At 43.9% G+C, this 15,056-nt stretch overlaps 1 protein-coding gene and 1 pseudogene across 1 annotated transcript in view; one reads left to right on the top strand and one right to left on the bottom strand.

The window, feature by feature from the left end:
• The first annotated feature begins 133 nt into the window (after positions 1-133).
• On the top strand, positions 134-1,626 carry LOC144386234 (protein XRP2 pseudogene; annotated as a pseudogene).
• Positions 1,627-4,771: 3,145 nt separating this feature from the next.
• ctnnbl1 (catenin, beta like 1) overlaps positions 4,772-15,056 on the bottom strand; it is a 35,031-nt gene continuing 24,746 nt past the window's right edge. Inside the window, exons 14-16 of the mRNA XM_040193561.2 lie at positions 11,070-11,207; positions 10,567-10,639; positions 4,772-5,482 (exon numbers count right to left, since the gene is read on the bottom strand). Of these exons, the coding sequence (XP_040049495.2) occupies positions 5,394-5,482; positions 10,567-10,639; positions 11,070-11,207 (300 nt within the window). The 3' untranslated portion in view covers positions 4,772-5,393. The remainder of the gene's footprint in view (positions 5,483-10,566; positions 10,640-11,069; positions 11,208-15,056) is intronic.

Below are 15,056 nucleotides of genomic sequence, written 5' to 3'. Positions count from 1 at the left end.
TGAGACTCTGTAAAGGATGTAGTTAGCAGACCAATCGCAGCCTTGTGCGCTGCGGGAGGAAAGCCTAGAAAAACGGGTCGACGCACGCAAGGACGCAAGGAGGTGTGAAAAGACACGCAAGGGACACGCAAGATTTGTGTTTAAAGAAAACCAAAAAAACAATCCTACAAATCCTTGTCTTCAGCTTGTGATTTTTTTCCCCTCCCGTTGCTTGAGTGGCGTGCGACAACATGTTGCACTCTGGGCCGAGAGGTCTCAGCTGGTCCCTCTCACTCTTCTACATCATTATGGGATTATCACACACTCAACATGGCTGCTTCTTCTTCTTCAGGGTGGTTCAACTTCTGCTCGTAGGGAGTCAAACTGTAAAACCGTGATCGACCACATTAGACTGTCGCCGGGGAAACGGCTCGATAAATCAAATAACATCAGCTACCACACACGGCTAGGAGAGTAACACACGTGGAGGAAGCATACAAGTGAACGTGTGTGCGCGTTTATGTCCCGTTGGCCAGTTCAATCTACAGCATGGCATCTTCTATAAAAGTACAATATGCAGTAGAGGAGAAGGAGGAAGTACTTGGTAAATATGTTCTTATGTGAATTACTTGAGTCAATGTGCTTCGTTAGTCCCGACCTTAATCTGTAATTCAGTTTATTCATGTCGTTGCTTTTTCTAAAATGGCTTCAAGCGTAGTCACTTGCAGCATTTTTGCTTTTATGTTGTCAAAATAAATAATCTATCTTTTTATAAATAATCTTCTTCTCAATCGTTTTTCCTTGGACGACTGGATGTGTTGACAGGGTGGTCGGTCCTGTTCATTGTACTTCCCTTTACTGATTGTACTTGTACCTCATTTAGCGTACATTAATTTACACATGTAGTATGGCGTGTGAGCAGGTGACCTCTGAACCCGTGACCACTTTGCGCTCAGGTGGACCCTAAAGACTACATGCTGACGGGGCTCAAGGACGTGGCGGTGGGCCGCCTCCTCGGCAAGCTCAACGGCCCGCAGTTCGTCATCCAGGACTGCGAAAACTGCGACATCTACGTGTTCGACCACTCGGCCGCCGTCACCATCGACGACTGTGTCAACTGCCGCATCGTGCTCGGGCAGCGTGTTCTTCCGGGACTGCAAGGACGTCAAGTGCGTGGTGGCCTGCCAGCAGTTCCGCACGCGGGACTGCAAGAAGATTGAGGTGTTCCTGTGCTGCGCCACGCAGCCCATCATCGAGTTGTCCATGGGCATGAGGTTCGGCTGCTTCCAGTACTTTTACCCCGAGCTGGCCTTCCACTTCAAGGACGCCGGGCTGAGCGTCTTCAACAACAGCTGGAGCAAGCTCTACGACGTCATGCCGCGTGTGGGTGAGACCAACTGCAGCCTGCTGCCGGAGGCCTCGGCCATCCTGGAGTCAGTGCCGCCTCCGGGCCTCGAGGCCGAGTTCAAGTGTGTTTGGATCTCCAGCGACGAGTCCTGCCTCTTTGTCTCCTTCGCCTGAGATTACAGCACCGCGAACGCCCACAAGCTGATCGACGAGGTGAGTGTGAGGACGGGAAGACGCTCCAAGCGTCGCATTAAGCGACCATGTGTTTTGAATGACTCCTCTGGTCCCATAGATGTCTAGTCCTTCTGTTGGAGCCCATTTTTTTCTTCATTCATCAATATTCAAGAACAGAAATGACCCCCCCCCCCCCCCAAATGTGTTTTAATATCTGACAGGGCATTTATTTGAGTTCTTGTGGGAATTTCGGCCCGACATGCTCCGCAGGGCTCACAAGCCGCCCCACCACCAAGATATGACCTTTTTTTTTTTGTTTTTGCCATAAGGTCTACTAGGTAATTTAAATGCCCTAGACGCACAACTCCTGAGCCTAATCATTTTGTTGCAATCAGCGAATGACGTTGACAAATTGTCGACTGACTTAACTGTAACGACCTTTCAGGGAACACACAAGTTGGCAGGATAGAATGAAGGAAGCACCACCGTGACTTTAAAGTCAAAATGCCACCTGTTATTACACCTTTCATCAACCGCTGCGCTGAATCTCAATAACAGAATAGCGTCTCCTCTCGGCCCCTGCTAACAGAGAAGAGCCCCTAAAGCACAGCCGTGCACAGTGTTGGCACTCAGTCATTCGGAAAATACAATTATTCTTCTTCCCCTCGGCTGTGAAATTGCTGTACAACCGCTGTTAAACACGCCACAGTCATAATCACTGATAAGAGATGCATGGGGCCGGGGCCGCTCCGGCAATGCGGAATGCAAACGATGCCCCGCCGCTCTACCCATCTTGTTACGCAATGATATGAGAGTTCCTTAAGACACTTAGGAAAGGGAATAGATGTGGCAGCGAACGGCGCCTCCGTTGACTGCGGCTCCCTGCCAGACCTCGGTCAGGGGAACCAGAGTGGGCGTGGCACACTAACAGTGATTAATAACAACATTACACCGTTGACAGGACGCTAATACATATGGATGTTGCGTCTGGTTTCAACTGAGAGGCAGTTAAGTGCCGTCTGCACAAAATAGTAATACTTTAAATTGCAACAAACCGATTACGATGTGCGGTTTGTTGTAAAGCATCGACTCAAATGACCCATCAATACAAGAAATGAAAACCGCAATCACGGCGGGCCTTCAGGGTCAGCAAGGCCGTCTCTACTGGTGTCAATTTCCATTTCATTGCCTTGCTCTTGCTGCCTCAGGTTGAGATTTGGCCGGGTGGTGTTTATGTGAGAGCTTTTATTCAATCATATTTCAGCTCTCACGTGTTGCCAGGGTGCAAGAAATCACCGAGGGTGCAAGTGTGAAATGGGTCATGATACAGTAATTCCTTGTGATGTTATGGCAATCTGACTATCTGCAGTCTGACACACAACCTCAGCGACAAGCAAGGGAAATGTTATTGGGCATGTTTCATTATGATTTAGAGCCCCAAAAACATTTATTTTTTGCCAATTTGTTTAATTTGTTCAACTTCGGGGCGACTCAAGGACACACGTGGGTGACTCAACTGGCAAAAGCTTGAAAACGCCAGCAGCACAGCTGGTAAACCAAATGCATTGCTCTACTAGAGCAGGGCCGCTCAGAACGTGGCTGATTGCTCTGCCTGGCGTTCTTGTTTGTCATAATGTATAAAGAAGCACAGGGAGGCGGCGCCCCGTATTTTCCTATGAAAGATGAGCCCAAAAGAACTTTGACATCAGACTATAGCATTCAGATGAAATCCAGCACGTCTTCCACTGATCTTCATTTAGCTGATGCTTTTCTCCAAAGCGACTTACGATAAGTGCATTTCAACGGTACGGACACAAACCCAGAAGAACAAGAAACAAGAAAGTGCAGTTTCATCTTCTTCCTCCCTGGTCCCTTTGAGCAAAAAGCTGCAGCGTCTCCTTCAATAACCCCCCCTCCCCAAAAAATATTACGTTTTTTTACGGTTTGGAGCACTGAAGCACATTTTCACCACATTGTTTACAAGTTCAGTCAGTTTGACTGTTGATTCTTGACTTTAGTGCTGTACTAAACGATCTCTGTTCAAAGTCCTTTTTCTTATTCACTGGTTATATTTCAACAGCTTAAAACAACTTCCTCCGCTGCAGTTTTCTGTTTTTATGGAACTCAACTTTGTCATCCGGCTTTACATTTCACCAGAATGAATACAATCAACTACATCACTACAGTGAACTAGCTGATTTCTTTAAAAAAGCAATAATGATAAAAACAAAATAGTTATTATTGCAGTGGATGTAATAGAAAAAACAATCGAAATAGACTGATGGAAATGGAACAACCAAACAGCCCAAAGGCCATTTCAGAGGTAGAGAAAGAAACCATAAAAAAATAATCAGATTCAACAAAACAATGTGTTAAAAAGGATTGTAAGATCAGATTCTATTGTCTGATAGCCACTATCTGACGAAGCTCGGCACCAGTAGCGGTTAGGTAACTATAGCGACGGATGGGTCTCATCTTGATGTTGGAGCCGCCTGCACTCTGATCAAACCAAATAATCTAAAGTCCATTTGAATAGATGTTTTTTCGCTTTCTATTGTTCCATTTTCAACACTGCAGAGTGTCTGTGTGTTGATGTCTTCACTACAGGGCTCCATTCCTTGAACGCCAAGTCAATCAAATGTCCTAATTAGCCAGCTTAAATTAACCTGATGATCAATGTCAGGCTTTCTCAGTTCCTCAGAGGCTGATCCGGCTCAAACAATCTTGTTAATTCAAACCAGATGTCAGTCATCAGGATAATCGCACGTGCGTGCGCGTCCTACTTATAAAAGGGGGAAGAGTCGATCACAGAAACCATGATTATCTGACAGCACAACGGCAAATAAAACGAACGGAAGACGAGGAGGAGATGATGAACGCCTATGAGGAGTTCCAGACCATAAAATATCTTCGTTAAAATGCGCAAGTTTTGGTAAAATGTATAGGCTCATTTTAAGTGCCTTATCATTCTAATCAGATTCTATTTATTCTAATTTATACAAATTAATAGATACCAATGAGGATATATGCCTATGTGTGTATATCCATGTATGTGTGGATGACCATATAGAACTAGGAGTTTGAATATGCACGTGGAGGTTGATCAGTATGTATGTATTACTAATAATCAGAAGTTCAACCAATTGAAGCAGCGAAACATCCACAAGTTTCTTAAACTACAAATAAGCTTTACGACCAGCACGGCATGTAGCGGCTTAACTAGCGGTTACAATCTCGCACGTTAAACCAATCAAACAAACCAAACACGCAGTTGGGATTTTATCAGCAAATGTTTTATTAGAAAAAAAATATCTTACACGTGAATCCAAAACCAACGCAAGAGTTCAAGCGGTAGAGCTGAGGGATTGAAGTTTGAATTTGCAGATCTGTCTGTAATTATTCCGCTGGGCTGAAAACAAAGATCGCCGCGGCTCAGAGAACAACGTCCTGTTCGCTGAGAGATTCGGTCGAGCCTTGTGCTCTCCAACAGGGAGCAGCGCAACATGCACAGCAAACATTCACTCCAACCAGTTATGTGGCACAAAAGTATTGTGCTTTTGAGATTAATTTAACTGAATTCATTAAAAAATACCTTTTAATTACATTTGGCCAATTTCAGATCAGACAATTGATGCCAAAGATTAAGTTAAAGTGAATTTAAAAAAAACTGTTTGAGTCGGTCCAGTAGCTGCGTGTTGCTGTGCATGTGCACGTGCACAATGGCTTTACTTGATTTGGAATGTTACAGAAGAACGCTTTAGTTCCTAGAACGGTTCACGGTCACCATCAGTCCAAATAAGACGGCACGTTTTTTTGACATTCTCAAGTGTGAGAATATATTGTGTGTGTGTGTGTGTGTGTGTGTGTGTGTGTGTGTGCGAGAGGAAGAGGAATTAGAAATTTTCTACAAGGTCCATGATCCGCTTCCGCTCGGCCTCTTTAAACTCGTCAGTCTTTCCGTCTCCGATGCTCTCTGCGTACTCTGCGACAGACAAAAAGAGAAGGAGACGGTTCAGAGGACGGGTTGATCTATGAGGTCACAGGGGAACAGGCGCTTTCAGCTCACAAGAAAGCATGAATGGGAGTTGTAAACCACACAGGGGTCAGGATCGCTGTAAGTTCCACTTACTGAACAACCGAAGGGGACGAATAAAAAAGGGTCAGGGTTAGTATTTGAGAACAAAGACAGATTATGTAGAAACACGGAAGCAGAAACTGAACAATGAAGAAAAATAGTTACAATTTACAATTACATGAAAAGGAAGCAAAGCAGAAAATAGTCAATTAGCAAATATTTGCTTGAAAACATAAATTATTCGTAGTTGGTTATACTCTGGCATTAAAATGAATAATTAACTATTCATCATTTAATATATTCCGCAGGAGAAGTTAAGAGAACTGTTCTTGTTTTATGTGTTTACTATTTTTTGCATTTCTGAACATAACTGTCTCCGGTCGGTTCATGCCGAATAGAAACGGTACTAAAATCCCCCCCTAGTTCCTTCTGCGAGCAGGAACCAGTGCTAGTACGTCCTCTCTGACCGGCGCTCCATCTGAGGGTCTAATGTGCAGAAAGAGAAAGCTGCCGCGCTCCCCCGCGGAGTCCAGGCATCTCGCTGCGTCTCTCTGCCAGCCGGCCTCCTCAGGCAGGGATTACACACTAAACCCGGGGACGTCGAGACGGAGAAATGGAAAAGACTAGTTCTCTCTGGGAGGCGCTGCAGATGTTATGAGACAGAAAAGAATAGTCACAGGATAGTGACAGGCGTATTGGGAAAGAGGTCAGAGCACACGCCGCCTCTGTGTACGAGTGCTGGAAGATCACAAGCATACAGCACCAGTCAAAAGTTTGGACACACTTTCTCATTGAATTGAATGAGAAAACGTGTGCAAACTTTACACTGTGTGCACAATTAGGCAAGTGAGTATTTTGACCATATCATCATTTGTATGCATAGTTCCCAACTCCAAGCTGTTTAAGCCTGAGGGCTAACTGGATTTAAGTATATCCGGTGATGTGCATTTGTGCAATGAGGGGCGGTGTGGCCTAAGGAGATCAACACCTTATATCAAGGTGGGCATAATTATTAGGCAGCTTCTTTGGGCCAAAAAAACGATCTGACTGACTCCAAAAAGTCAAAAATTGTAAAAAGTCTGTGATCACCTTTTCAGGTTGAACATGGACTAAAAATCAACTCCCAAACCTACTGTCAGTTTTTAGACGTTCTTAGAGCAGTGGTACAGAAAAAAGGTCTGTATCTCTCTCGCACCATGATTTTAATAATAAAGACAATGCTCCATCACATGCGTCGGATACTGAGAAAAGCAGGTAGGGGAAGATGAAGGAAACAGTGAAAACATGCAGACAAACATCCTCTTTCATTGCCAGCCGGTCGTGGAGCTTCTGTGTGTGTCTACATGCGGCGGCGCAGTCAGCCACACCGACAGAAAAGGTCACAGATTTCTGTGACTTTTCAACTCTCTGCAGAAGCTTTTCTCTATCATTCTGCTACTCTCTCCTGCCGTCACCACGGCAACACGGCAGAGGACAATACAGTGCTAAGCGTTGCCATTACTCAGGTCCGTGACTGGGACTGATCTGCCATGAGTACAAGGAGAATCATTTCCAGGAGTCGTCTGCAGCAGCCGAGGATCGGCACTCCCTGTAGGACCTGAGTGTTATTGCGCCTGTATAAACACTTTAACAGTGTGAAACTGGTCTGACACCGGCTGGCACCTCTTATTCCGCGCTGTGTTAATGCAACAGCAATAATGCTTTCAAATGCATCAGAAGTTGTCATGTTGACTGAGGTCAGCTGAATCATCAAAAAAAATAAATGAATGAACCTGTGTTCTGTGAAGTCATACCGTGCATCACAATTCTATAAATGTGACATGGGAAATTGTCGGAAATGTCTCTAAAATATGGTCATCAAATCATAAGCTAAATTAGAATGGCTACTTATAGTCAGCCATCTGTTTAGCCGTTTGGTGAAAATAGTTTATCTCAGGCATTAGCAAATACTGCAAGTGAGCCAACTAATAAAAGAGCCACTTGGATCAGTTCATTGGTGGGGAGATGCCGCTGCACATGCTGATCGGGGTTCATACCAGGTGGTAAACCTACCCACCTGTCTGAAAGTGAAACCTAAGCTAAGATCCATTTAAACTAACATTCTTTAAATTCAGATCAGAGTCAGATTATATAGAAGTCAATGAGAAAAGGACTTCTTTGTTCTGTCATTGTACACCTGAATACCCCTTTGTATCTCTTCATAAAGTGCTTCATAAGCTTTATCTGAAAGGCTAGACACAGCGATGTCATGTACACTGACAAACCTGTGTCCCAAAGACGGTTCATGACAATAAATAAATCAAGATCTCACAACACACACGCAGCACATGAATAAATTACGTAAGCTGCATCACAAAGGAAAATTAAAGTCACCCACACAAACACATGCAGTCGTCCTCTCAGAGATGTTAAAACATGAAACATATGCACAAGAAACAAAGCATGGAAACGTGTGCACATGTAAAGATCTAGAGGTGCTCATGGGACACAAACACGCACATGGTTTTTGTGCAGCTAGAACCGCCCCTCTCCGCCGCCAACGAGTCATGCTGCGGTTTATCCTGTTCAATACTGACTGAAGGAGTCACAAGTTACGGCCATCGACATAAGTGGACGTAGTGATCGCGACATCGTGGTTTGTGGACGGTTGTTACGAAGCGCGGGTTCTGGGATTTTAGTGGTCACCACCTTGCATTACACCGCGCAGCTCATGACGGGAACACCCCACAATGTGAAGAGTCCAAGTGGTCGTTTATGTCAACAAAAAAAAAAAAAAAAAAAAAAAAAAACCTTGCTCAAGGTGTTTCACAGGAACGCATTGTGGAAACTACCCAGACAAGCCCGGCACACGTGTACGCAAATCTCAAAATGAAAACAAAAGCAACACACCAGCACATTTCCCCCCCCCCCCCCCCCCCACACACACACACACACACACACACACACTGATGACTGGAGAACTGCCACACTCGCTGGCATGGCCCTGCGTGACGGATGTCTTCATCTACGGTGCTACACGCCACAGAGAGCCAGAGGGTGTGTGAGCAGAGACTCGTCCTCAGGCTCCACCCGGCATGGATGGATGCATGAATTTTGCGCCGGGGAGGAACACAACACACCTGCTCGGGTCTTTGAAAACCAAAACGGATAAACAAATGCAGCGGAACAGGAAATATTCAGAACTGTGCACAAGTGAAGAACGAATGGCAGCCAGGCAGTCCCTGCCCCTCTCGATGCAGCACAGAGGGAAGCGTGCATATTGTTTTACCATCCGTACACAGGGAAAATGAAGAAAAAGCAATAAATGCTTCAACCTGGACATTGCACATGCAGAAACTTACTGTGTTTGTTTATTGCTGCAATAATAGATTTCAAATTGTATTTGCTCTCAAGGTGCACTCGGTATTTTATGACCTTTAGGAGTCACGTTATTATTCAGACGTATCCTCCTCGGCTCCAGTAGGCACATTGCAGTGTTTCCCACACATAGACTAATATGTGGCGGTGCGCCACGGATTCAACACCGGTCGCCACACATTGCGTTTGGTGTATTTTTAATTTTTTTTTTAACGCTATTTAAATCACGCAGCGTATTCGTTCAGCTGCATTTCCTTTCCCAGCTCTCTGTCACACACACACACCCCTCCCCTCCGTGCACACCACGTCTGTCTTGCGTGTTTTTTTTTTTAGCAAGCCCCGTAAAATCCGTTCTGCGTTCCGCTCTGACAGAAGCTGCAGACTTTGCATGTAGGCTGTAACAACAAGTAGTGTAGGGTGTGAAATGTTTACTACAGCTCCAGCATTCCCAACCCTCTCCCCCGGTCAGCCCCCACACATTGACGTTGGATCTGTGGGAAACACTATTTATTGTACCCTCTTTGCATTATTACAAAGAGGGTTGCAAAGAGCAGAATCATGGACAAAACGTGATGAACTGTCAAGCAGTCTTTTTTCGCATTAAGTTTGTTGTGGACGTTAAACTTTGTTTAAAAAGAATAAGGAAGAGTGACATTACTCTTAACATTCCATTCCAACACGGCCACTCTGGCAGGAGAACAGCAGGGGTTTACTATCGAATAACTAGCACAGCAGCATTTCCCCCTAAAAGGGCAGGATTGAAGAAACGAGGAAAAAATGATCAATAAAACACTTCTCTGAAAGCAATATTAATAGATTTTGGAGCAGCTAGTGTAGATATTATGTGAATATACACAGTTCTAGCCTATTTCACCTCTGGCTAAAGGATTTAGGTTTTTGGGGCTATTGAATCTGATAGAGATTTGTAGGTGTAGATACTAATTTTATGGGGTCAATACCTAGTTCATTTATAAAACGTAAAGTACAATGCTGAAATTAAACAAGTAAAGCTCAGGTTAATTGAAAATAACCGCATATCTCTTAACAAAGAAGCATATTAAAAATACGTGCTTTAACTGAAGAAAGGCCTGTGTGTAGCACTTTGAAGAATCAAGATTAAAAAGTTAATTGCACGTTTCCTTTTCCATGCTCAATTTGTTCTCCCTCATTGAGATGTGTAAACCAAAGTCACATCCAGGCCGGTTGAGGACAGCCACAAAATCATCACGGCAAATGCCTTCATTTCTAGTAGACCGCATTCTATACGTAGATTTTTTCAATGCCCCCATAAGTGTCACGTGTACACCGGCAGTGTGGAGGGGAGTGATGACTCGTTGTGAAGAGCAAAGTAGAATCGATGGAAGTAGTAGTAGTAGTAATACATAATAGTAATATAATGTAAATATTGATAAACTTGATATACGCAGGCTTCATTCGGCCACAGCATCAGATTCATTTCAGTTCCCTTTTGCTGATGGATGCTGGACGTTAAAAGCCAAACGTTCTTCACTTCACTGGAGTGGATGGGCCAAACATTGGCATTCATTTACCAAGTGAACCCTGATGGTACACATAATAGCGACATTTCTCACTGCTGTTAACAGAAGATTGTATTTAAGAACTAAGTAACTTACCTCTCATGATGTGTCGCACTACTTTCACAGAGCCTCCTCTTAGGTTGAGAATTTGTTGCACCCTCTGCTGCAGCTAAATCCATAGAATAGGAAGATATTGTAAAATCAAAATTCATTTCTGCAAATTATATATATATATATATATATATATATATATATATATTTATATATATTTGTGTAATTATTTGGTCAGAAGGAAATACAAACTGAATGGGTCTTGCAAATATTGACTACCGTCACGTAGAACGTTTATGTGGGCTTATTAAAAAGAAAGCGACGCATAGTATCATCGTTTACAAGCTACGCGGGGCTCAACACACACACAGAAGACGACAGCGCGTCTCCTAGCAACGCCTGAGCTCAAACACCTGAACGGTCTACCACAACAGGGTTTTAACTTGTGTTTATTCCGTAAACAGAGTGAAACGGATTCATCTTTGACCAGATGCCCTAACAACAATCAACCTCTGTGTGTGTGTGTGTGTGCGTGCGTGCGTGTGTACCTGTGAAATCCCTGAGTTGCTGATCTCTACCATAATATAGCAGATCAACTGAAGGACGAATAGTCCGGCGTCCAGGCGGCGTAGGTAGAACTCATCCTCCATGCCATCGTCCAGGATCTCCCCCCGGCGAACCATCTCCTGCAAACACACACACACACACACACACACACACGTGTAAAAATAAAAACACCACTCATTTCTCAGGATGACTCTGTGAATAAATCACGTTTGCTTTATTATTGCTCTCCGAACCCTTAAAAAACAAAACACTATTTCATTTAGATGTTTTTCAGCTTTTCCCCCACAAATCCCTTTTCTCGATCGACCAGACACACTAATCAATTGATTTTGGGGCCAAGCAGCATAAAGGTGTGTTGCTCTCATGCCTGCTCACTCTTGCATAGTTATTCATCTTAACAACCCTGTCAGAATGCCAATAACACCGTGCTGCCAATGAGCACACAGGGCACATTCATCATCATTAGCAGGCCCTGGTAGGAGGAGGAGGGGTCTACAATGTAGACCGGTGGAGGGGCTCACATGCACGGAATGAATGAGGTGCTGTCACACACTTTACCTTTACCTTCAAAGTGCAGGCCCGACATGAGGTTTGAACTCTTGCAGTGAGGAAAACAAAGCATGTTAACTTCCTCTAAACCCAAATCTTCAATACATACTCTTTCATGCAGGCAAACATACAGCATGTGCAGCGCTGGAGACATCGGCCGTCGCGGTAAATTGCGATTGGCAACGATACATTATGAATTGGTAATGGAGGGTGACGGGTGATGTTTAGCACTGATGACTTCTCTAACAACTAAACCATGTTGGTGTTCAACATTAAAGCTGGAAGGCAACTTTTGAATAATGAAGCCACTTGTCCGAAACACATGAACTGCTGAGTCAGTGCCTCACTACTGCTAGAAGGAGGACAACTACCTCATGAATAATGATCCCTGTAATGCTACAACTTTTCATAATGGTACATTCAAAAACAGTACAGAAACAACAGGGCAATATAACAACAGAAAGGCCACTAAACAAACTGAGGTCACATTTAAACACTCATCTATTGTAGCATATTATCAAGCAATGAAACCCCTTTCATTATGGCCCAATTAAAGAATTGCACGGGCTCTTTTCTTTTTTTCTGGGCATTATCAGTTTTGAAGGCTCTCAATATATAAAATAAAATAAAAAATGCTTTAAACTAGAGGATTACATTTCCAAATCAAATTTAGGATTTAATTTTAATTTAAAGACGCATTTTACACAGAGGGTGTACCTTTTGAAAATGTCAATATTGACAATTGTGAGATGCACTACTACATATTTCCATGTCTGTTGCAGTGAGAGAAGATACAAGAATCAGTAAATGACGAAAAAGGTTTTCAAACTGGTCCTAATGAGAACAAATAGCTCTCAGCGTCAAGCTAAAGGGTACCACACACATGACATTTACATCCCAATGATTTAATCTCTGAGAAAGCTTTCAGAAGGCCTTGTCCATAAAGATCAATTACACCGCAAACGCCAATTATAGTCATGAAGTTCAGCTCATTAACATGCCTCAATCAAAGGACAAATCCTGAGGAAAACAGCGCGAGGCTGCTCGGGGGAAACCTCTGAGCAGCATGTTGCAGCGCGGGGACGCAGAACGACAGTTCCAATATGAGACACGCTGTCCTGGAGCAAGACGTCAGCCTCCGTCCTGATACAAGAATACAAGCAGACACTCGGAAACAAAGCGCTACTGTTCGACGTCAACCGCAGCTGATTAAAGATGCAATACAATGCTGATGATTAAAACGAGATAATTCAATATGTAGGCCAATCTGGGTCCTCTGGGGAGAATACTGTATTATTACAAAGCAAGTATAATAAAGTATTGTAAAACACTCCCAGTGGCCTGTCCTCATTGCTGCATTAAGGATGCAATAAACCCCCCAAAACTAAAACAAAGTTACTTGATATTAAAATGTGTCTTCGCTCTACCCTGTAGAAACAATGATCCCAGTTTCCAGGACAACTCTGTCACAAGAGTACAGTACATACAGACGCTTGAGTTGAAGTTAGAAAAAGCAACACAAGTCAAATTAGGCCTCAATAGCAGGAAATACATATACGTGCATATCTGCGACCTCCCCCGTTTGCATTTTGTTTTTAAAGAAAAGGATCATTGGTTGAAAGAGAGCCAGCAGCCTCTTCTACTCTAAGCAGCAGCAGTGTGAATAGAAAACCAAGCGAGATAATGACAATTGAATTAACTGTAGGAATAAATTCACAAAAATATCCACATACAGTCTAATTTTAAACGACCTTCTTAACCCTAAAACAAATGGAAAGTAACACATTTGGAAGGTCATCTTAAAGAAGGGGAATCATCTCACAGCGATGCAGAATTGCAAATTACTAGAGTTTATAACTTTTCTAGTACACAAGCATGACTGAGGATTTAACCTGGTTAACCAGCGACATCTAGTCAGAGACGGTTCAGTTTCATCAGTGCACACGAAGAAACATGTCGTAGATAAAATAACACGAGGAGCGAGAGCCAGGAACAAGAAAAGGTCTCGTCTGTATTACGGTCCTAAGTGCTTCAGCAGCTACAGTACGTTTCTAAAAGAGAATTCTGTTGTGATGTGTGGCTTATCAAGGCCTGTGTGGTGGAAGATTTTGCACAGACAATCGTTAAGTAAGAAACAAAGGCTCTGAGTCAAGTGTGTCTTTTCTCCGTTTATTTCCTTGCAAGGGAAAAAGGGTCACAACAGCTACGTGGTCAGTAGACTGTCAAGAACCTCCTTTTGCCCCAACACATCGAGGCAGTTCTTATACCTAAATTTAGATATCGGTGGCGTCAACAGAAACCGTTAACCATCTTGTTGAGTATCTACAGCCAGGGTACTGGGAACATCTTATCCATGTAAGACACGTCAGTTCTTTGACCGTGTCCCTGCTCTCCCAACATGCTAAAACAAAGGTGGTCATAGACATAAACACTTTGTTCAATCTCTACAGCTATGACGCTGGAAACATCTAATCCAAGTGGGAGACATCAGTTCTTATGTCAGGGCCTTTGTGACCTAAGCACTTGCAACTAATAAACTGGTTATACAAATGAAGCATTTAAAAGGGTCACATATCATTTTACCATTACACCTGACCAATGAGAGACCAACGAAAGACAGACGACTACAGGCTTTGTTGAAAGTAGGACGGACGAGTCGCGCAAAGAAAGGCCCGAGTGAGCACTTCAACAAAGACAGCTCTTTTAATCCAAGCTTTGACATATCCCCAAGCCTGACTTAGTGGTTTGTGGCGTCAAATGTTTTTTTGGGGACGACCACCGCACGTTGACTGCGACTGTAGTGGAGCGTCACACGCTTAGTTAGAAAGTGACACCTGAAGGTTTAGCTGGGGGCGAAGAGGATTTTGATATTTTCCAGACAAGTTTTGTCCCCATCAAAGAGTTTAAAAATGCTGATGGAACTTAGCAGAGATGTTCGGCACACACGATATGACGTGGGGGGGTTGCACGAATGACAGGTGCATTAAATACTCATTATCGGGACATTTAGGATATTAAAAAAAGCCGGTGCTGCGTGGGCAGCATTCATTACAAGCGGCCGGCTATTTGTCCACCCGTGAGTTTTGACAAGGCGTCTAATACCTTCAGCGTGGCGCCTCGGTCCCTCCGGCAAACAGCAAGCAGATAGAGCCGCAGAAGGATGAGGTGTTGAAGGGGGGGGGGGCTTGGAGAAGTCAATTACTGCCCCCTCAGGGAGCCCGGCTGCACTACGGACAAAGTAATAAGCTGTGATTTCCAGTCTCAGTAACCTTACTGTAACGTGGCGGCGCAGGCGTTTGTGCAATGGGGGCAGCAGGGGGGGGGGGGGTGGTTATGATTTATGGAAGGCGCTGTGTGCGATGCAGGAGTTGTCGTACATATTAGAAACCGGGTGCTTGTGCCTGTGTGTGTGTGTGTGT

The sequence above is a fragment of the Gasterosteus aculeatus genome, chromosome 2 (assembly GCF_964276395.1).
Source record: "Gasterosteus aculeatus chromosome 2, fGasAcu3.hap1.1, whole genome shotgun sequence".
Taxonomy (NCBI): Eukaryota; Metazoa; Chordata; class Actinopteri; order Perciformes; family Gasterosteidae; genus Gasterosteus; species Gasterosteus aculeatus.
The sequence above is the reverse complement of the archived record's forward strand: the minus strand, read 5'-3'. Positions and strand labels throughout refer to the sequence as shown.